The 24,202-nt window shown below is 44.0% G+C and overlaps 1 protein-coding gene across 1 annotated transcript in view; it reads left to right on the top strand.

Annotated features, from left to right (window-relative positions):
* syt9a (synaptotagmin IXa) overlaps positions 1-24,202 on the top strand; it is a 99,366-nt gene that overhangs the window by 11,376 nt on the left and 63,788 nt on the right. Inside the window, exon 3 of the mRNA XM_081372362.1 lies at positions 17,060-17,612. Within this exon, the coding sequence (XP_081228488.1) occupies positions 17,060-17,612 (553 nt within the window). The remainder of the gene's footprint in view (positions 1-17,059; positions 17,613-24,202) is intronic.

Genomic DNA, 24,202 nt, shown 5'->3' with positions numbered 1-24,202 from the left:
TAGCTTCTTCCATTTTCTAATGATTGCTCCAACAGTGGACCTTTTTTCACCAAGCTGCTTGGCAATTTCCCCGTAGCCCTTTCCAGCCTTGTGGAGGTGTACAATTTTGTCTCTAGTGTCTTTGGACAGCTCTTTGGTCTTGGCCATGTTAGTAGTTGGATTCTTACTGATTGTATGGGGTGGACAAGTGTCTTTATGCAGCTAACGACCTCAAACAGGTGCATCTAATTTAGGATAATAAATGGAGTGGAGGTGGACATTTTAAAGGCAGACTAACAGGTCTTTGAGGGTCAGAATTCTAGCTGATAGACAGATGTTCAAATACTTATTTGCAGCTGTATCATACAAATAAATAGTTAAAAAATCATATTTTGTGATTTCTGGATTTTTTTTTTTTAGATTATGTCTCTCACAGTGGACATGCACCTACGATGACAATTTCAGACCCCTCCATGATTTCTAAGTGGGAGAACTTGCAAAATAGCAGGGTGTTTAAATACTTATCCATACATTCATTTCTTATTCAAACTAAATCCTGTCATCCAGCCATCTCCTCCCTTCCTCTTACATCCTCATCACCAAAAATGTGTTTTAGATGGACAGATCAATACAGTACAAAGAACATACTTTTTTTTTTTTTTGAAAATAACAATGTCTTTATTGTTCCCTTTCATGGTCACTCCGAGTTACGTCGGATGATGACGAATGGGGTTTCGCTTAGAAAGCCTCTCACATTCGGGTATACAAAGCGAGCCAATGGCAATGAAATTCCATGGGTCTGCGGAATTTGCATATCGTAAGTCCGCCCCATGTCGTGGGTATATAAGGAAGTACGCTGGCAACATGCAGATATGTTTTCGCTTCGGAGCCAAGAGTTCTCTTCAGTCCTGCAAGCCATTCTGAATTATCTTCACTCTACGAGACGAGCGGCTCTTCAGTGTGTTGGAGTGATGGCGCGTTCCAGCGAGATCGCATTGCCTGCTACTGTGATCTGTGCAGTGATCTGCCGACAGTGTGTGTGTTTCTCCCTGGGCGCTTCAGCACTCTGCTGAGCTTTTTCCTCTCTCTAAAAGAGCTGCACGCGGCACGTCTTTTTCAAGACGGCTCGCCCGTGTATTTACTGGATGTGGGCGCGTGATTCATCTGCCTAACGGTCACGAGTGCTGTTTCGCGTGTTGGGCTTAATCACGCTCGGCAGCGCTCGTGGATGAGTCATGTTTTCATTGCGGGAACATGACCATCGCAATGTTTATAGATCGAGACTCAATGATCTCTGTGTGAGAGTCCCCTCTGCCACACCCCAATCTATCTCTTCCTCAAGAGGGGATACTTTGGCTGGTGGCCAGGGTGATCTGAGGGTTATGGTGTGGCATAATTCCGACGAGCTTTCCTCGGGCCACGCCCCCCTCCACATCGCAAACCGTGGGGCTTCCGTGTGTGCCTGGTTCCTCTCAGGGACCCAGTGTTTTCATTCGGGACTCCAGCAGGTGGTGTCATGTCACTCACAGCATCACAAGGCGGGCTTGATTCCTCTGGAAATGAGGATTCGACTGCGTTGCCTCCCTCGGGAGTGTCAGCGTTAGTCGAGTCAGATCCAGAGCTGATGGCCATGCTTTCCCGGGCAGCTGAAAGCATCGGTTGGAGTGGCGCCCTCCCCCCGAGCACTGTAGGCTTACGATTGGTTCCTGGGCGCGTGTTGCTCTACAGCACTCGCTCCCAGTGCCTTTCTCCCGGACGTGCATCAGGACGCCTCCGGCTCGCGAGGGTCCCCGTGACTTATCACGGCCCGCGGGCGTCCTCTGCCTTCACTGCACTCGATCGCGTGGCGATCATGGGCTGTATGTTCTCTGTCACTATCGTTGCACAGGCATGCAGTGCTGTGCGTCGCCTTCGCCTTCGAGGCAGTGCTGACTCGGGAGTTCTGTCAGACCCGGCCCCTGTGGAACGCTGGTCCTTCCCTGGCCAACACCGACAGAACGCGGAAACTCGACCACGACCCACGCAGGGACGCTATGCCTCCCATGTCCGGGCTGGTTGATCCGCCACGCACACTACTGACCTCGCTCTACGGGCGACATCGATACCTGTGTGATCCCGGGCCAGGTGATGTCCACAGGTGTGGTCCAGGAATGGGCTCAGCCAGGTTGATGTGAGGGGGTCTGAGAATTCATTTTTTCAGCTCCCCCATGTCCCAGGCTGGGCTCCTCGGCGGTGGGGTTGAGGACTGTACCCTACAGTCTTCGACCCCCCCAGAAGTGCGTGCGGTCTCCTTAGTCTGCTTCCCGCTGAGGCCGCCTCCCTGCGGCCCGTCCCCTCGAGCCTTCACTGGCCCCGAGCAGGAGAGGGTTGTAGGAGGGCAGCACCGCCCGTCTCCGCCCCTTAGCCGGTTAAATGCCTGGCTAGGCAGCACTCTTGAGACGGGCGGTTTGCTCGGCGGTGTGGTTGAGGACTGCGCCCAACAGTCTTCGACCCTCCCCTGAAGCGGACTGAGGCCTTCTGCACCAACGGTCATCCGTCCGTGCGGTCTCCTTAGTCTGCTTCCCACCGAGGTTGCCTCCCTGCAGCTCCTCCCCTCGGGCCTTCACCGACCCAAGCAGAAGGAGGATGCAGGAAGGCGGCACTGCCCGTCTCTTCCCCTTAGCGGGCCAAACGCCAGGCTAAGCAGCACTCTTGAGATGGGCAGCTTGGAGTTAGGGCTCAGTTCTTCTCAGGAGCTGGTAGCAGGGCCACTCCTTCTCCCGGTGGAGGGCCGGGGGAGAATTTCTTGTTTCAAGAACTGATGCCCCTTCCTCCAAGCCCCAAGAGGCTGTGGATGACAGCATGCGCCACCCACGGACCACGCTCCTCTCATCCCCCTCTGTCGCCAGACCCCTGCCAGAGCACGCCCTCATGGGACGCTGGTCCTCCCCTGGCCTCCTCTGGCAGGAGGTGGTTAATGACACGTGTTATGCCACCCTCGCCTGGGCCGGTCATTCCGCCTCGCTGCACCACCGACGGTACGTCTGTGGTTCGAATGACCACGCTCCCTTCACAGGCTGCTGTTCAAGATGCTCACGGCCAAACACATCCTCCAGTGTGTGCGGCCACAGGATTGGTTTGCAGCGATCGACCTGAAGGACGCCTACTTCCATGTCTCCATTTTACCTCGACACAGACCGTTTCTTCGGTTTGCTTTCGAGGGGCGGGCATACCAGTACACGGTTCTCCCATTCGGGCTAGCCCTGTCTCCTCGCGTCTTCACGAAAGTCGTCGAGGCAGCCCTTGTTCCCCTCCGGGAACACGGGGTTCGCATCCTGAATTATCTCGACGACTGGCTAATCCTAGCTCACTCTCGAGACCAGGTTTGTGAACACAGGGACCTAATGCTCCGGCACCTAGCTCGTCTGGGCCTTCGGGTCAACTGGGAGAAGAGCAAACTCTGCCCCATGCAGAGGATCTCTTTTCTCGGTATGGAGATCGACTCGGTCGCCATGTGCGCGCAGCTTACGAGCGAGCGTGCACAGTCACTGCTGACTTGTCTTCGTCAGTTCGAGGGCAAGAGTGCGGTTCCACTGAAACTATTTCAGAGGCTCCTGGGGCATATGGCATCCTCAGCCGCAGTAACGTCGCTCGGATTGCTTCACATGAGACCGCTTCAGCTTTGGCTTCGCGATCGAGTCCCGAGGTGGGCATGGCAACACGGCACGCTCCGAGTCCCAGTGACTCCGGCCTGCCGTCAGACTTTCACCCCGTGGACGATCCTCAGTTTTCTACGGGCCGGAGTGCCCTTAGAACAAGTTTCCCGGCATGTTGTTGTATCAACAGATGCCTCCACCACGGGCTGGGGTGCCATGTGCAATGGACATGCTGCCGCGGGCTCCTGGACAGGACCCCAGCGCCTTTGGCATGTCAATTGCCTCAAGTTGCTGGCTGTACGTCTCGCCCTGCACCGCTTCCGTGCGTTGCTCAGGGGTCAGCACGTACTAGTCCGATCAGACAATACCGCGACAGTAGCGTACATCAACCATCAAGGTGGTCTATGCTCCCGCCGTATGTCGCAACTCGCTCGCCACCTCCTCATATGGAGTCAGAAGCATCTGAGGTCGCTTCGAGCCATTTATATCCCGGGAGACCTGAACCTTGCGGCCGACGAGCTGTCTCGGCTTCGGCCTCTCGCTGGAGAATGGAGACTCCATCCCCAGACGGTCCAGCTGATTTGGGATCAGTTCAGGGACGCACAGGTAGATCTGTTTGCCTCCCATGACTCGTCCCATTGCGACTTGTTTTATTCCCTGACAGAGGGCATGCTCGGCACGGATGCTCTGGCACACAGCTAGCCGCGGGGCCTACGCAAGTATGCGTTTCCCCCAGTGAGCCTTCTTGCGCAGACCTTGCGCAAAATCAGGGAGGACGAGGAGCAGGTCATTTTGGTTGCCCCGTATTGGCACAACTGGACCTGGTTCCCAGAACTAGTACTCCTCGCAACAACACCTTCCTGGCCAATTCCCCTGAGGAAGGACCTGCTTTCTCAGGGACGGGGCACCCTTTGGCACCCTCGTTCCGATCTTTGGAACCTCCACGTGTGGCTCCTGGACGGGACGAGGCAGGTTTGAGTAACCTACCACCAGCGGTGGTGGCTACCATCACTTCCGCTAGAGCATCGTCCACGAGACATGCCTATGCATTGAAGTGGAACCTCTTCGTCAACTGGTGTTCTTCTAAACATCAAGAACCCACGAAATGCCCGATCAGTGTCGTGCTTTCCTTCCTGCAAGAAGGATTGGAGCGAAGGCTGTCTCCCTCCACCCTCAAAGTGTATGTTGCCGCCATTGCCGCACATCACGACGCAGTTGATGGTAAGTCTCTGGGAAAGCACGACCTGATCAGTTTTAAATAGTCAGACCGGTGATGCCCGGTGATGTCCAGTGCTCCCTTTGAGCCTCTGCAATCAGTGGAGCTTAAGTTCCTGTCAATTAAGACAGCGCTCCTGGTTGCATTGGCCTCCATCAAGAGGGTAGGGAACCTGCAGGCATTTTCGGTTGACGAAGCGTGCCTGGAATTCGGGCCGGCTAACTCTCACGTGATCCTGAGACCCCACCCTGGATATGTGCCCAAGGTTCCCACCACTCCCTTTCGAGACCAGGTGGTGAACCTGCAAGCGCTGCCCTTGGAGCAGGCAGACCCAGCCTTGGCACTGCTCTGTCCAGTACGCGCCCTCCGTGCTTATGTAGACAGAACATGGTGTTTCAGGACCTCAGACCAGCTCTTTGTCTGTTATGGTGGGAAACTGAAGGGAAAGGCTCTCTCCAAGCAAGGTTGTCTCACTGGATAGTGGACGCCATTGTTTTGGCATACCAGCAGCAAGGTCGACCATGCCCCCTTGGTGTGACGGCCCACTCCACTCTGAGTGTGGCATCCTCTTGGGCTCTAGCGCATGGCGCCTCGCTAACAGACATTTGTAGAGCTGCAGGCTGGGCGACACCTAACACATTCGCGATATTCTATAATCTCCAAGTGGTGCCAGTTTCTTCTCATGTACTCGCTTCAACTAGCTGGTACTAGATTCTGCTCAGGTGTCTTCGCTTGCTCGCCATTCCTCTCCACGGACGAGATACGTGCGATATTTTCCTCAGGTGAGCCTAATAAGCCCTGAGTCTCCTCCAGCACTGTCGACGTCAGCGCCAGAGTTATGCCACCGGCAGCTTTCGCGCTTGGCTAGGTGCCTCCATGTGCATGGTTCCCCCTCTGGGCGACCCCCACATGTGTATTTCCACTGTAAGCCTCCTTGAGCATGTGTCTTTCCCTCGGCAAGCCACCTTGCCACCCCTGGGGTTGAAATATTCCACCTGCGGTTGGACACCCCAGTGTTACTCCATATCCCCCCCCCCCCCCCCCTTCGGGCTGGGCATAATTGCATATTTCCGCTGAGATATGCTTCCCTTTTAGCTGTGTTAAGTAGGACTCCTTCGTCCGTGCTAGTCTCACGACAGGGAGCTCAGACTTACGCAGGGCACTGGAAGACAGCCGAGGTGGCGTGATTAGACTGGGGACCCCATTCGTCGTCATCCGACGTAACTCGGAGTGACCACGAAAGGGAACATCTTGGTTACGTATGTAACCCTCGTTCCCTGAGTAGGGAACGGAGACGTTACATCTCCCTGCCACTTCCGCTGTACCGCTGGGAACGCCTGAGTTCAGTCTCGGCTCCTCAGCGAAGAAACATATCTGCATGTTGCCAGCGTACTTCCTTATATACCCACGGCGTGGGGCGGACTTATGCTATGCAAATACTCGAAGGTGAGAGGCTTTCTAAGCGAAACCCCATTCGTCGTCATCCGATGTAACGGAGGGAACGAGGGTTGCATACGTAACCGAGACGTTCTTCGCTATTCTGTTCTGTTCTTTGACCAAATCCTTTTTAATCTTCGCTATTGCTTCAATGCAAATGAACAAGCGCACCGTTATTTGTTGTGTAATGACGTGCATGTTCAAGTAAGCCAGATATGCGCAGATTCTGTATACGTTGTATTTAATATATCATGATGACTCACGAGTTGAGTATTTGTGCTAAATATGCACAGATTTGCCTTACACCAACTGATTAATTTGGTTCAGGAGAAGAGATAAAAGCCCGCCCACACTGACAATTGATTGGTTGATTTACCGAAACAGGCCAATCAGGATGCTCTCTATCTTACATGCGCTTCATGAGGCACACACGTACGCAAGCACACACACGCAAGGTCTCTCGCTCCCTCTCCCTCTCTGCCGTGCGCGCACTACACGGTTTGGAACAGTCTCTGTCTTGCATGCGCGCTCTTGCTTGCTCTCTCTAGATTCCGGGAGATTTTAACTAATTTGCGGGCATCAGGGAGCCGCTATCAATATGCGGGAGACTCCCGGAACTTCCGGGGACTTGAGATGTCTGTATTTGCTAAAAAAGCTGCTCTGATGTATTTGTCAACTTGCCTTTTAGGTATGTCATCAAGGCAAAAATGACAATTATACTCCCAGTAGCTCCAGTGACATTACATATAAGAACTTGCAGAATCTGAAATCGAAAGGGATTCATTCCGACTGACGGAAATTAATGCATGTAAACATACCTAATGAGGTTATGCAATAAAGGGAATATTGCCATGTGTAAAGGTATTCCTAGGCACATTGTGAAACTCAGTGAAGCAGAGTTCCCTTTCAGTCGGTCACTCTCGACGTTACAGGAATCTCGTTAGAGAGGTCAATCTGCTTCGAGTGTAACTAAAATGAGCCAATGCACATTGGCATGCGCTAATTGCATCAGTTTCGCTACATCGCGGCGTACGTATAAAATGAGAAGCAACGCATTTCTGAGCTTTTTGCTTCGGAGCCAAGCGGTTGATGTCTTCTGCTCTCTACAAAGCGATGTTTCTAGGACAACAAGTCATCTCTGAAGAAGCATCTCATCTGGAAGAAGCTCTCTCCTGTTCGGTGTTGGTGTTACGGTGCTGCAACGGAGCCAGTTTTCCTCATTGTTCTTTCTGCCAGTTTAACTGAGCAACAAGACTGTTCTCACAGCTGGTCAGGTGCGCTGTGTAAGAGCGCTACATAAGCTGTTCTGACAAGAGGGTAAGAGGGTGCCTTCAAAGAGCTGAAAGCACACGGAAGCACACGGAACCTTCTGGAATGGGCTGGACCATCTCAAAAGTGTGTACCAGTCCCTTTGGGGCTCCCCCCGACAACTGAATGTCAATCGCTACATCGGAGGGTGAGCCAAACTTTTTTTGGGAATGACGTTTCGGCTGTGCTCCCTCCTTCGGGAACCATAGCATTGTCTGAGTAAGACCCATAAATGACAGCTATGCTTTCATGGGCCGCTGAGAGGATCGGGCTCATGTGGGAATCCCTCGAGGCTAGACGTTTGGTTTCTCGAGATGGCTAGTGCTGGTTCTCGCCCCGGTGCCTTTCTTTCCAGAGGTGCTTGAAGAGCTCACTAAGTCACGGACGGCAACTTTTACTGCCAAAACCTAGTAGTTCTTCCCCCCTCATCACCCTTGACACGTTGATTTCCCCTGTGGAATGGGCTGTTGCTATGCCCTATCTCCACCTCACGGGGAATCCATGTCTCCCTTCTCGGGCCTGTGAGCACTCGTCTGGTCTAACCAGCGAGGCTTATCAGGCCTGTGGGGAAGCCGTCTTTGCTATACACATTATAGCATTGTTGCAACTCCATCAGGCCAAGGCACTGAAAGGCACCTGCACGAGGGTGGTCATTATCCAGAAGTTCTACAAGAACTTTGTAACACGACAGACCTCGCGCTTCGAGCAATGAAGGTTGCTGTGTGGTCTCTGGGTCGTGCGGGGCTGACATAAGGGGTACCGACAAAGTCAGGTTTCTTAAGGCGATACACTACAGGTGAATAGGGTGTAGCGACAATGAGAAGGAACCAACCACCAACTAATCTTCTTCCAGAAAATTAATTCAAACTTTTCACTTCCTGCCGAACAAAGAGGAAGATTTGGTCAGGACTTCGTATCCTCATCAATCTTGTCATGGGGTCCAGGCATCACCGGTCTGACTATTTAAAACTGACCCCCAGCACTAACGAAATAACTGGTCAATGCTAGCTTTGTTGGCGAAATACTGACTGGTTAAGAGAAAGACAGAGACCAAGGTCCCACACAGAGTCCTCACATACCAGGGTCAAATCACCAAACCCAGAGCCATAAGTCACCCATCCCGGCGCCAGAGAGTCTGCAAAAGACCCTTGTAATGGCCAAAACTAACGGAATAACTTGTCAATGTGAGGGTTTTTTTAAAAGACGGATCGCTTGTTGCTGAACCCCACAAACATTCCTGACCCCTCCCCCGTTAAGACCTCTGAATGACAAACCAGAGTTCTCTTCTCTTAAAACCACAAGAACTGAGATTTTTACATATCAAAATGCATAAAACTCATCCCAGAACAATTCTTGACTGACCTATAATCAGACTATCGTACATAATTCTTTGTTGTCTACAACCTAGTATATGTGTATATGTGTCTACACTTGGTTATATCCCATGTCATTTAATGGTTATAACTGTTAGATATTTGAATGAAAGTGTGTTGTGTTTCATATCAGTAGGATCGTATGCCCGTGATTCAAAAGATGGCTTGATTGAAATCTGTGTAAAATGTTTTGTATTCTTATAATAGTAATGATGTCTAAACTGTGGCCTCTGTACTCTCTGCTAGAGCTTGGAAAGTAAGGAGATCCCAGATAACGCATGATTTATGATGAGACAAATAAAGCCAGTGTCTAATTGGTCCAATCTCTTCAGGAGGTGGGACAAACTTTTGAGTTTAAAATCTTAGACCCGAAACAAAGCTCTCGCTCTCTCTCTGTGCACTCGCTCTCTGGGTTCACCCTCAAGAAACGCTCTGCTATCACTCTCAAGAGAGATGGGCAGGAAAAGATGAAGATCTAAACCAGACTAGCAACCATGTAGACCGCAGAGACAAAGAACCCAAATTAAGATCAGAAGAACGGGTTCAACAGCTTTATTCAAGCCATCTTACTACTCTCGTCTAAATTTTACAAAATTTTCAGACAAATACGAGTTTACCATTTACCATTGATAAGAATGGTACGGACACAGACGTCGCTGCTGCCAGCAGTGTTCATCAAAGTCTGCGGTCGCGTTGAGCCTTTTGACAAGCGATAAGGCTTTAAGAGCTATTAAAATTTAATGATCGTGGTTACATACATCTTCCTAAACTCCATTTTAAACGTTTAAGAGATATGAGTGATGCAATACCAAAATACTAGGCTGTCTAAAATAGGCGGAAATTAATCTGTACGCAAACAAAGTCGGCGGTCGCGTTGAGCTTTTGACAAGAGAAAAGGCTTCAATAGTTAACCAAAGCTAACGACTGTGGTTACATACATCTTCCTAAACTCCATTTTAAAGGTTTAAGAGCTATAAGTGAAGCAGAACAAAAAAACGATGAGGTCTAATAGGCGGAAATTAGCCTAATCTGCACGCAAACTTAACTTCGTGGCTCACGGGCTTCCTTCTGCACCGAAGCATTACAGCTATCGATTTTTAACAAAACAGGCCTACTCAAATGTATCTAACCTAACTATTTTCACTCGTTATTGTCTAAAAAACAGACAGAGTTATCCAAAGATAGGCTTACTTGCCGCCAGTAGACAGACCTTTTTTCTCCCATAAATAAAACCTGCTACTTGGCGTATTTTACAGGCACAGTAACAACTTCGAGTCAGTAAAATAATAATAAAAACAATAATTTAATGCTGGTATCCAAAACATTAAATTCAATTCAAGTATTATATTAGATACATTTTAAAACTTCAATGCACACGTATAATAAGCCTAGTAATAATAAACCTAGTAATAAGTAGACATTTAAAATACATCAATAACTGATATCATAGTTTAACACACATACAATCAGAGTTAAGGCTTGCTTTACTTGTTGCTCGACGAGGATTTCTTAATCGTTGCAACTTCCAATCCTGTGGAGACAAAATGCTGCGGAAGCTCCCGCCGCGGAGTTAAGAAAAGGTGGAGTTACGCGGATTCAGTTGAAATGTCCAATGGAGATTTGCTCTCACGCTATTTTCAACACTTTAGATTGGTTAATAATTTGTAAAAATAACAGAACCACATGGGGACTGACCAATAGCATCGATTTGTGAAAAAATATCAAATTGACAAAATGTGGACATACGAGGTTTCCTCCCAACAGCGACGTTATGTTTACTGGCATACACATAAGAAAAACATGTATTACAAGTTTTGTGTAAATTAATGTTTTAATAAGAGCGATTGAAAGCTGGTAGCAAATCAATTCAAATGAAACATTGAACAAATTCATAATCACAATACTGAAATTAAATTGAATAATGAAAAAAAAAATTCAACAAAACATTGCAATAGAAAAATATTAGGCCACATCAATGAGGCTTTGTAAGAGCATAAGACATTAGTTTAACAGTATTCAGACGATAGCTCTGTGGTCAATGCAACAACGTGAGCCTCTCGGGGCTTCAAGCGATTTGAGATCGAATCTCAGTGTAGCCGACAGTGCTACACTGCAAAGACGACACATCTGATGAAGGAAGACTGTCAGCCGATCGCACCAGAAAATTAAGACGATGAAGCTCGTCTTTAATCCACAATTTTTTATTTTTTTTTGTGAATCATTCACGAAATTGAGATGACTGACAGTGATACCCGGCCAAAGCAACGGAAGACATTTTTCAAAACAGATCGAACAAATCAGAAAAATACTTTCAATACAGTATTGCTTTCAATAAAAATAAACAATGAAAATGTAAAAGAAAAATAAAATTAATTAAGTTTGAAAACCCATCGCACATTTCAAGGTATAAATAAAGTGTCGGGACAGTTTATTTATTTAAAACAGGGTTGCATCGATAGAGTTTATTCCCTCTGCGATGCAAAATAAGAAACACAGAATCTTATTCTTGCAACATTTTAAATTTCTATTGTCAAAGAAATTACAGCTAAGTTAAAAAATTTAAACAAAACGAAAATAGTACAAAGCAACATAAATTAAGAACAGGCGTTTTTCTTTGCCTCTCTCTCGCGCTGGATCTTTTTTTAGTAAGTTTCTTTTGTCTCCCTCACTGCGCGCGCCGGGTCTTTCTCGAAATTAAACATTTCAGGGTAAAAACACACCATACAGCTGATAATACTGTATATGTCGCTGCATGTCATCCACACAAATCACGAAAGAAAAAACTGTAACAAATAGCCTTTGTTGCTTCAAAGATACAGCATGCCTTACAGCATGCCACGATAAAGCAACTATTGTAACGGTCACCAGCTGGAGTGCCTTCGAGAGCCACCAGAGGCCACTCCACACTAGACTGTGATCACTCCTTCAAACACTACATTTCCCATAACACACTGCCCGGACTCATCAGCACTCATCTCTTTTACCTGTTTCTCATCACCTTGTTTCACTCACACCATAAATACCTGGTTTTCACATTCACTCATCGCGAAGTCTTGTTGTACTGTTAGTCTGCATTTCTAAGTGTTTATCCTGTGTTTGTTTTCTGTTTTTGACCCTGGACTGTTTATTGCTGCCTGCCTTGACCACTGCCCGTTTACTGGATTTCGAGTTTGGATTACCCTTTATTTAATAAAGCTGCGTTTGGATCAATCTTCATGTCTCGGAGCATTCATAACTATACTGCCTTCTCCAAACCCCCGACAGGCTATCTGAGTTTGCAAACAAAACAAAGAGTTTGCAATTCACACTTAAATCGCTATTCTAGACATTAGCAATAGGCTATTCAAGTGTTGATAATGAAGGAATTAAAAAATTTAGGCTATGTAGTAATATTTCTGTCATAAATGTTTATTACTAAATATTTAATTAGGCCTATTTCAATAATTGAAGAATTAAAACGCTACTTCAGTTTGGGCCAGCTTTTTCCAAGCAAAACTAAATACAATCTTCAAACGCATGTTCATTTGTTGTCATGAACAAAATGTTCAACTCAATATTAAATTCCACAGGGATCTTTGAATCCTTACAACCAGGGTGCGATTTGTGAATAAAGTTTTTATTTTTTTTATTCAAATAAATCTCGAACCACAGTGCTTCGTGCTGCTGTTAAACTAAATAACATTTATAGAATAATTATGAACTTAAATGAAACAATATTGCAACATTGACAAATACATTTATCTGATCTGTTTTTAACAATTTAATTTAGGGCGATTTAGCCTACATTTAATTAGAGCGAGATTTAAACCCTTTCCTTGTCCTTTCCACATTGGGAAGCGCTCACATGATACCTAAACATGTTTGAGTAGATCCTCTGTACCTCTCGGTTTCATATGGATTACATAATCAGGCTTTAGACATAGCCGATTAATTTCGTATTGTGACTGAGCTGAGGCAAGTGGTTTTCGGTTCATTTTTGTGACTCGCAGTTCCCGGAGACAGAGACGACAGACAAACTCTTGTCTTTAGCCTAATATGAATAAAAGTTTACAGTTTTGAACGATGTAGGCTACTCTACTCTTATCTGTATGACCGAAAAACTACAGAGTAGCCTATTAAGTTATTTTAGCTGTTAAGAGAAAAATAAATCCAAATGAATCTGCCGTGTTTGTCGAACACTAATTCAACATGCCAGAATAAAACCCGACTTTAGAACAATGCATAGCGCCACTCGTTGTGGTGTGCCAAAACACTTAATTATAAACTTAAATATTTCATTCAAAACAATCTCAAAATGCTTTGTGACATTTTGAAAAGCCGTGCAACAGAACTGCTTTTGAAATTACGATTGGAATTATTATAGGCTACAGAAGTAAAGTCATTGTATAATATTTGTTCCTTAGTGTAAAATGGAAATGCATTGTCATTTTATTTTATAAATATAAGCAAAAACCTATGGTGTAACAGAGTTTTAGAACTAGACAAATCTCTGCATCAATAATAGGCTATAAAATGCATTAATAGGCTAATATAAAAATTACAGTAGTCCAAGTTGGTTCGGGATTTGAACCTGTGTCATCTAAATGATCGAAACGTAAGTTCTACCAGTCAGCCATGAATTTACTCGTTGCGAAATGCCCAAACGTTCCAATGTGTGTTCGCTCACATGAGCGAGAAGCGCTCTTCATTCGTCTCATTCCTCAATAGAATAGTACAAATAATCAGCTTCATTGCACATAATTTACTTTTGTTTGTTATTTTTGGTATTAAATTTGTTTTTGTGTTTTTTTTTGTGTGTGTATGTGTGTGTGTGTGTGTGTGTGTGTGTGTGTGTGTGTGTGTGTGTGTGTGTGTGTGTGTGTGTTTTATCGCACTGCTCCCCGGGGAATAGGCTTGTCGCCCACTGACGTCTAGGCCTACAATATGAAATACAGGTTATATTGTTATCGTCTCTATTTTTAACTTGTTATTCTATTTTTCTGGCCTTATAAAATGTTCTATTCTTTTTACCATAGTTGAAGTATTTCATCCTTACTGTTAATTGACATTAACCCCACTTACGGCAATTGAAAAAAATGCAGCAATTGCTGCTGTTTCGCACAGTATCCCCTTTGCGCCACCTGGCGGTCATTTCGCGATTGACTTTGAAATGCGACTGGTTTATTTTTGCCGCGGTAGTTTTGTCGTGGCGGCTTGCGCGGCGGTAATAGGCATTCTGGTTGGTTACCATCTGTATCTGACTCTGATTGTGAGAAAATGAAACCCCCACTCTACAAACAAAATATATATTCAGTATAATATTTAAAACACATGGACATTGATAAATCTGGGAAAACCCGTCGGATGTTGCGCTGGTACGTTTTCAGTAAGGTCTAAAAATAGGTTGAATGTCAGTTAGTTTTTTTTTGTTTTATGTCAAAATTGGGTTTTCATTGAATTATTAAGTTGGCTTGAGAGAGCCAACTTACTGATATTGTACTTAAACATATTATTATTATTCTTCTGAGACAAAAAAAAACTAAATGGATCTCCTCCTAGATAGAGCTTTAACTCTACATACTCCAAACTCGGCTCAGACACTCAGACTGTTCTGACTCGAGTTGCTATATCTTTTCAGACTGATCGGACTAAAAATAAAAATGATGATCAAAACTCGGAAAAAAAACATTTGAATTAAAATTCCGGAATGTTCAGGTTTTTTAAACTGCCAAACTGCCAAAAATTCTAATTTAAATCCCTTGAAACCCTAAACTAAATCATACTGCCAAAAATTCAAATCTAAACTCCTTGAAACCCTAGACTAAACAAACTGCCATTCTATATAATATAAAAACCATTGAGACTAATTTAAACTAATAAACTCATCTATCTATCTACTTCAAACTATTTTAAACTTCAAACTACTTTAAACTTCAAACTAAATGAAACTTTAAACTAATTTAAACTTCAAACTACTAAATTTACTTCATTTAAACTTATAAACTCTAAACTCATACACTTATAAACTAATTAACTTATAAACTCATGAATTCATAGACTTATGAACTCTTAAACTCATAAATTAATAAACTCTAAACTCTTAAACTCATTTAAACTTATAAACTAAATTTATACACTTATAAACTAATTAACTTATAAACTCATGAATTCATAGACTTATGAACTCTTAAACTCATAAATTAATAAACTCTGAACTCTTAAACTCATTTAAACTTATAAACTCTAAACTCATACACTTATAAACTAATTAAAGGAGAACTCCGGTCAATTTTAACATTGAGCTCATTTTTTTGTACATTTGGAGTGCTGTCAATACAGAGAACAACGACAAAAATCGGTGTTGCCTACGGCGAGTTATTCTATTTTTAAAATTTGCACCCTGTTGACTTCAATAGGGCAAGTACTAAACCTGCTTTTAGGCTCTTAACATCCTTGATGTGTCATTACAAGTGCACAGAAAATGTGAGTGATTCCTTCTGAGTGAACACGAGTGGATCTGACTGCAGTAGATGTAAAAGATATGTATAAAAATGATGTTATTTAAGCCAGCGCAAATACCTGTTTACATCCTGTTTTTCGGTTGAAGTCCAAAGTAGTCGATTGCCGAGTTCATGCGCATAGGTTTAGTTACCTATGATCACGCGCGTGAACTCGGCAATCGACTACTAATTTAAACTTCAAACTACTTTAAACTCCAAACTACTTTAAAGTTCTTCAAACTTTCTGGTCCGGCTTTCTCAAGCCAACTTAAAGTTTGTCGCGACGAACTCTTTAATCTAGTTATTATATAACATCTTGTCTATCATTTCTGAATATATATTGGCAAAATTCACTAGTTTAGTGCAGAAAAATAGCCATTTATAGTAGCAGCTCTCCTTCTCTTAACACTACAGCGCAACATTAGACAGCGCTGTGTAGGAGACTGAGAGCTTTACAATGATACCAGGCATGACATGTTTTTGTGAATGGCGACGGCATGGGAGCTAGCGTTAAAATGCTAACTTTTGGTGATTTCTGTTAGAAATCTAAAGGTGCAAGTTGACAAAATATAATTAAATAACCACCTTAATGTGTAATGTTGACATCATTTTTATTTTGACATGAAAGCTTACATTTTAAGGGAGCCCAAAACTGGCCCAAAATCTCAAAATTGACCACTGCATGAAAAAACAATGTTTTCACCTGTGGTGTCTCGCCTTAATTCCCCCGTGTCCCAGACCGGCCTCTTCGGCCACACGGTCGAGAACTATGCCCAGCAGTTCTCGGCTGTACAGAAGCAGACTGAGGCTATCAGGCATTCTGCCTTGGCAGACAAACGCTACACCCAACCGCCGGCTGAAGAACCCCAGTCTGCTCGCAGCCAGCATTCTCGGAACAAGAGCCTCCATTCCGGACTTGCCTGTGGCCGACAAGCTTTCACGGGCTGCCCTCCCGGGAGAATGGCAACTCCATCCCCAGGTGGTCCAGCTGATTTGGCGACATTTCGGGGCCACTCAGGTAGACCTGTATGTCTCTCCAGAAACCACCCACTGCCAGTTGTTTGGGAAGTTGGTTGGTAAGCACGACCTGGTCGTCAGGTTCCTTAGGGGGGCTACAGAGACGTTACGTCCAATCGCCAGATCTGCTGTGCCTCACTGGGGCAGCCAGGTCACCGGCTCGGCTCGGCTTCTCAGCGAAAACCTGAAGACTGTGCTGCACCTGCTGCTTATTATATACACGTGCCACGATGCAGTGTAGCTGATGCAATTATTGCATGCCAATGTGCATTGGCTTGTTTTAGTTACACTCGAAGTAGATTGGCCTCTCGAGCGATATTCCTGTTTGTCGGTATTCCGACGTAACGTCTCTGTTCCCACCTTCAGGGAATGAGGGTTACATATGTAACTGAGACATTCATCCTTTTACCGTGATAAAGTAACACTTATCGTAAAATAGATTCTGGCTTCTAGTATGTCAATAGATTATTGACTCACTAACTTGGCATTTAACTTGGCATATAAACTTGGCTAAAAAGTATTTCTTTAGTATGAGACTTCCCATTTATTTATTTGGCTAACCAAGTAAGCCTCACATCCAGTAAATTGTTTTTAACTCCTACTATTTGTCAACAGGCAAAGTTCAATTCGGCGTCAGATGAACCAGTCTAACCCTGACTTCACAGTAACCCAGTTCCAGAGGCAGGACTCTCTGACTGGAATGAGTCTGGGCCAGCTAAAACCAGAACTCTACAAACAAAGATCCCTAGATGGCGAGGACAACCGAAGCAGTCATGTGGGCAGCTGTGGACGCCTCCATTTTATTCTTAAATATGACTGTGACCTGGAGCAGCTCATTGTCAAGATCCACAGAGCCCAAGACCTCCCTGCCAAGGACTTCTCTGGAACTTCTGACCCATATGTAAAAATCTACCTTCTCCCAGATCGCAAAACCAAGCACCAGACCAAGGTGCATCGTAAGACTTTAAACCCTGTGTTTGATGAGGTCTTCCTCTTTCCTGTGGCATATGCGGACCTGCCCACAAGGAAGCTGCACTTCAGTGTCTACGATTTTGATCGTTTTTCACGCCACGATATTATTGGCCAGGTGGTGGTTGACAACTTTCTGGATCTAGTGGACTTTCCCAGGGAGACCAAACTCAGCAGGGACATCCAGTATGTGTCTTCGGTGCGTAGATTTTTATTCTTCTGTTGAAAGGTATATTCTAAGAGATACTGATACACTTGGACACAACAAAAGAGAGACTCTAAAACACTTGCGAGTCAGTTGAGATATTCAGAGACTATAGATATTTATTTTAGCTTTCTTTTTTATAAATATGCTGAATTAGCAGAAACAACTTTAAGTTAGCTATGCATGGGTTGATTTACCTCTAAAAGTGCAAACACTGTGGCTCAGTGGCACTCTCAAAAATGCTGTTTGTTCATCAAAACATTAATTTAGCTCTAACAAGTTACCTTTTGGTAATGAGACCTCAGAACTCTGAAACCAGAATGAAAAAAAAAAAATACAGGTTCCCTTTCGAGGGAAATCGCACTGCGTCGGAATGACACTTTGGAGAATGCCCCTCAGAGTAGCAACTCTGAAGTATAAATGAAACTAAGCCAACCGTGATGGTATTGCGTCATGACGTAATGTGTGACGGCATACACGGAAGCTACATATGGACGCCAGCACACAACAAAGTTAGCTTCTGTGATGAAGCAAGTCGCTCCCAGGCAGGGAGGCTACACTGAGGGCGACTATGCTGGCTTCCCAGGCTACGCTGAGGGCGTTCCCCAAAGTGTCGTTCCGAGGCAGTGTCTCGTTCCCTTCTCAGGGAACAAGGGTTACAGCCATAACCCGAGATGTTTTGCACAATACTAACTGAAATTCAAAAAAATATGAAATTGGCTATTGGCCAAAATTCGTTTTTTCGGGATATTGACAAAAGTCCCAGGCATGCATCCCCAGCGCACATGTCATTTTTAATTTTTTTCTGTGAACTTCACAGTTCCTGGTCACAATATGTTTTTGTTGCATGGAAGACCGTCATCCGATATTTCCTTCTATGCTCTACAGCAGGCACGTGCACACATAGACATCAAAGGGGGCTTGAGCACCTGCCCTTTTTATTCCTGGAGAGAAAGTGCCCTTTTTTCTGGGGTGATTATTTTTGAAAAATAATATATATTTCTGTTTGCGCACAGCTTCCCTGTCAAACAAATATATTTATTGAAGCGTGAAGAATAGTATCTAAATATCAGTTTAGGAGTTCTGAAGCGCTCCCTCTCCCTCTCCCCCGATTGTTGAACCCGATTGTATTGCTTCCGCTAAAGAAAATAGTGCGCTCCGTCTCTACGGTTAGAATCCTGTGAGTCCATAGCAACACTCTGTTTTTCATGGCAACGGTCTCTTATACTCCGCACAGCGGCCTGTTATCAAGAAATAACAGACCGCATTCTACATTGGAATTCAACCAAGCCATGTAATAAAATAAGTTAATAAAATAAGCATATATAACCACCAGGTGATATGCTTTCGTTATTTTGTTTATCCTTTTTACCTGCATTGCCCTGTCAATTAGATGCAAATGTGCGTATTTTAACTAGTTGACGCCTAATTTGCATACAGAACGTCCCCAGTTAATGACTTACATCAAGAGTCTTTCCCCCTGAAATTTAGAAATCTAAATTGGTGAATTTAGAAGAAATCTACAGATGCAAACAGATGGAGGATACACTCTAAAACATGTAGTAAATCTGAGTAAGCATCTGGTACATTAATAAATAAAACTGAGTAGAAATAAGTTAACATTAAACTTAAAAAATAACAATATTTATAAATTAACTTTTTATTTATGAGTAATTTAACTTTTTTATTTCCTCTAAATCTTTATAAAATAGTATTCCATACAACCACAAATACAGTGTTATGTATTCTGATAACACCAAAATAATTAAAACGATGTAGTGCCTTGTGCAAAAATAAACAAATTATTAGTAAAACACGCCCCTCTGCTTGATGCAGTTATTTAGGTTATTCTAAATATGAAGAGTTCAGATGAAAAAGCCTCTAAGTGCCATCTGAAATTTCCTTCTATAATGATAATTTTTATCAAGCTTGTATGTTTATGTTCACTTATTTCACATTACTGGCAATGAAAATGACCTATTAATTGTCATTTAAGTTAAATTACTGAACTTAAATATACAAGCTTGAAAAAAACTGCTCATTTTAGAAGAAAATTTCAGATGGCACTTAGAGGCTTTTGCATCTGAACTCTTCATATATACTTGAAACTAGTAGCATAGAAAATGTTTTCAAAACATGCACATTGTGGAATAGTTTGCTATAAGGTTCCCTGCTCTATAGGCTAAACCTAGTGAATACTAAGGAGACCACATGGTTTCTGTGTGAACGGATTATTTTGTAGACATCTTTTGAAAATGAAACAATAACGTGAGTTTGAGGAAGATAAAATTAATTAACTTTTTAAATGAATTTTTTTAAAAAGGAAGTCAGAGTTGCGTTAATATATATATACTTTTTTGTTTAAAAAAAGAAAAAGAAATACGTAATTATGAGAAGTGCCCTTTATTTCACTTGAGCCCCTGCCCCTCAAAATGTCTGTGCATGTCCCTGCTCTACAGAATAAAGAAAGTCATAAAGGTTTGGAATGACATGAGGGTGGTCAGTGAAGCATGACAGATTCTGATTGACAGATTTTGGATATTATATAGATTGTTTGGGGTATTAGGATATATTGGGTAAACTACTGCTTTAATTCTATAATATTTACTTTTGGTTGAACTATATTCTTTTAAGGCTGTCTTTATTGATAATGTTGGAAGCTGCTATGGCATATTGTTTCAAACTTCAATGATTATGAGAAATTAATTCATCAGAATCTTCTGTTCATTGCAAATCATTTGTTTTTTGCACTTCAGAAAATTTCAGCACAAATCTATAAAACCATTACCCTCACAGCACAAATCGTATACCTGCGTCAGTTCACACGATCACACACATTTGAAAAGCCACAACTAAATCATGTGAAATGGCAGCTATGTGAAATTTTAATAGAACATAACTGTCTTCTGGTCATAGCAAGTGGGGGATATAGCTAAGAAAATATAAATCTCTATTATTATTATTATTATTATTATTATTATTAGCTTTTTGGAGATATTTGAGCCTCTACCCCTTTAATTTTTAAAGCAAAAGTGTCATTTTCGATCATTTTGTGCCCCCACAGATGTCTGTGCATGCCACTGATCTGGAGTCTAGTAAACATTGCCGTTTTTCAAGTGCATAAGCAATGAACTGACTCTGAGGGGCATTTTGAAATAAAACCACTGGTGACTGTCTTAAATTAACAGCACACATGATGTGTTTTTATGTTCAAAGTCCTGTGCTTTCTTCTGATTAAAAAAGAATAAGTAGAGCTCATTTAAGGCACAACTCAAGCTAATGAGACACATCTACCATGATCTGTCATAACAATCCACAAATACAAAATTCATAGAGAAAATAAGAGGCCTTGCCACAAATGGCCTCATTCAAGTGTACTGTAGCTTGTAGTGTGTTATAATCTAATTATGATTATAAATTAAATCACCCTCAAGGTTTATTTTGCAATAATGACTGTCTGACTGTACCATTTACCAAATAGATAAATAAGAAGAATAAGAATAGATACCAAATAGATAAATGAGAAGAATAGCATGAAATATTGAATTGATCTGAAATTATTAGATTATGTGAGAAGGGATTACAGAGTGATACAAGATACATGCTATGTGAAATTAGTTGACAGGGACAACAATCGTTTATACAGTTTATCACAATAAAACAATAATGTGTATAATAGGTATAATGTGTTTCCATTAGTTTTCATAGGTTTTCTTAAAGTGTACAAGTTGCATATGGACAGACATGACATGACAATGACACCCACTGTCAATGCATGGACAGCTTTTAGATAAATATTTTATATAAGAAAGGTGTTTTATATTTAAAGTTGTTTGAATGTTCACAAATCATCAGCAGCAGTTGCCCTTGAGCATTTGTTTACCCTTTCTAAATGGCAGGACCACTAGCTTCTCAGATCCTGTACAAAAATCATCACAGCACTAAAATGACCTTTTATTGTCAGAACCTGCACGACCCCTGGTTATCTTCATCATGAGCCTTATCTTCATCATGAGCTTCAAGCATACAATAGAGTGTCAGGTACAAACTTATAATAAACCAGTCATCCCGAACACCTTCTTTTTTTGCACCCTGTATGCTGAGTGTTTAGACATGATAGGCAAATGCCATCATAGAAAAAAAAAAAAATCATAGAATCTGACAGATGCTGGTCTACTGCTTGGATACCCCCAGTTCCAAAACCAAGAGTGAACGTCTCGGGTTACGTATGTAACCCTCGTTCCCTGAGTAGGGAACGAGACGCTGCATCGATACTCGATACTTTGGGGAATGCCTTCGGCATGAAGCGTCTGAAGTCAACTATGGAACTATTCCAATCTTGATTGGTGCAACGTCACCCGTGACGTCGCATGTGACGGTGATCCGGAAGCTACAAAAGGGTCACAGGAACCAGGAAATGTTAGCTTCTAATTGGTCAAAGCAAGTCGTTCTCAGGGGCGCGAAAAGTGTGGCCGAGGGATGCAGCGTCTCGTTCCCTACTCAGGGAACGAGGGTTACATACGTAACCCGAGACGTTCCCTTTCGTAAAGGGAACTCCCGCTGCATCGATACTCGATACTTTGGGGAACAAATACCCACGCTGCCACACTGAGAGAAAAAACGCCCTGGTATAAAGCATCTGGTACACTCACGGACGATAGAATGAGTAGAGGGCAGATCCAAACTAGCTTGTCATAAGATTTGGTGCAAGAAGGGGAGGTCTGGAGCCGGAGGCTCGACTGACCTCATGGCTGGGAGCCCCAGACAGTAGAAAATATTAGATGAGAGGTGAAGGCAGAAGCGCACCTTGTACTTCAAATATGAGTGGTTTTAGATAACCAACTGCACTCTTAATAAAGGGAATAGCTCCTAACCCTTGATGCATAAACTAGATGGATTGACTCCTCTCAGCCTGAGTCCTAATGTAGGAACCTCAAAGGCTACGACCTTGACCATCCGACACATGCGATGGAGGATGGAATACCTGAAGAATCTTAACATTGCCTACAAGTACCTCAGTACCGGGCAAAAATAACGTTGAGTGGCTCCCACGCTAGCAAGTGAGAGGGAGCAGCACCACCACTCTTCCAGGGAGTAAGACGAGCAGGAAGCAGACTCAATAGATTCTCCTATATATACTTATATATCTCAAATATATATTTGTATACCTCACCCACAGGACATGATGGGTGCCAGGGATAACCCATCAGCCTGATGCCAATAGGCTGGATGACAGGATTCATCCTCCAATCTACAGGAACATGGAGTTTCAGTGGGAACGTCCTTTCGAGAACACCCTTAGAGGCTTGCGGAGGGCACTGAGGCCGCCACAGAGGCCCTAAGCATGAACAGGAGATCCCGTTAGAGAGCGGGATGGAACACCAGTACTGAAGCCAGTGGGCAGTAATAAACTGGGTTCAATGCCCTCCCTAACTTAATTGTTTAGTTCCTAGTAGAGTGGGGTTCTAGTATGGATGTCCTGACCACCTCGGTGGAAAGGGCAACCTAATTATGGGTGGGACCCCCTCAGGGGCCAGACCCATAGTCTCCATAACTCTGGTCGGGGATGAAATAATATACCATCAGCCTGAGACAGAAGATCTCTCCTAAAAGGAATTTTCCATGGAGGACTCTCCAAGAGACTAATAAGGTCCGAAAACCAAATTTTGGCCGGCCAGTACGGAGCTACAAGGAGTAGTCTCACTCCGTACCTCCTGACCCTTTCTAGAACCCCAGGGAGCAGAGCGATCGGGGGAAAAGCGTACAGATGTGTCCTTAGCCACATCTGTACCGTGGCATCCAAGCCCAAAGGAGCTGGATGTGAGAGAGAGTACCAGAGCGGGCAATGAGAGTTCTCATGAGAAGCGAACAGGTCAACCTCCGCCCGGCCAAACTCTCTCCATATAAGCTCAACCACTTCAGGGTGGAGCCACCATTCCCCGGGCCTCGGCCCCTGCCTCGACAGGATGTCTGCTCCCATATTTTCAACCCCAGGAATATAAATAGATCTGACAGAGAGAAATTTGTCCTGGGACCAAAGAAGAATTTGATGCGCCAGTCTACAAAGAGGGCGAGATCTCAAACCTCCTTGGCGGTTGATATAAGAGACCACCGACATATTGTCTGTCCTAACAAGAACATGATGGCCTCTGAGGTCTACAAGGAAGTGCCTCAGGGCAAAAAATACAGCCAACATCTCCAAGCGATTAATATACAATGTGAGATGATGGTCTTTCCAAGTACCTCGGGTGTAACGGCCCTCCATAACCGCACCCCAGCCCGTGAGGGACGCATCCGTGGTCAGAGTTTTTCTCTCACATGGTGCTCCCAAAACCGGGCCCTGAGACAGGAACCATGGTTTCTTCCATACGACAAGAGAACGAAGGCATCTGCGCGTAACTCTGATCGTACGAAAAGGGTTTCCCAGAGGAGAAAATCCCTTGTTCCTGAGCCACCACTGCAAGGCCCTCAGACCAAAGGGTACTACCGTGGAAGCTGCAGCCATAAGACCCAAAACTCTTCGAAAGTGTTTGACAGTGATAGCCTGGCCTAACCTAATACTCTTCATTGTGTTTAAGATAGTA

This window comes from Scardinius erythrophthalmus, assembly GCF_964197995.2.
Source record: "Scardinius erythrophthalmus genome assembly, chromosome: 8".
NCBI classification, from domain to species: Eukaryota; Metazoa; Chordata; class Actinopteri; order Cypriniformes; family Leuciscidae; genus Scardinius; species Scardinius erythrophthalmus.
Note: the sequence above shows the minus strand (reverse complement) of the source record. Positions and strands in the feature narration are given on the sequence as shown.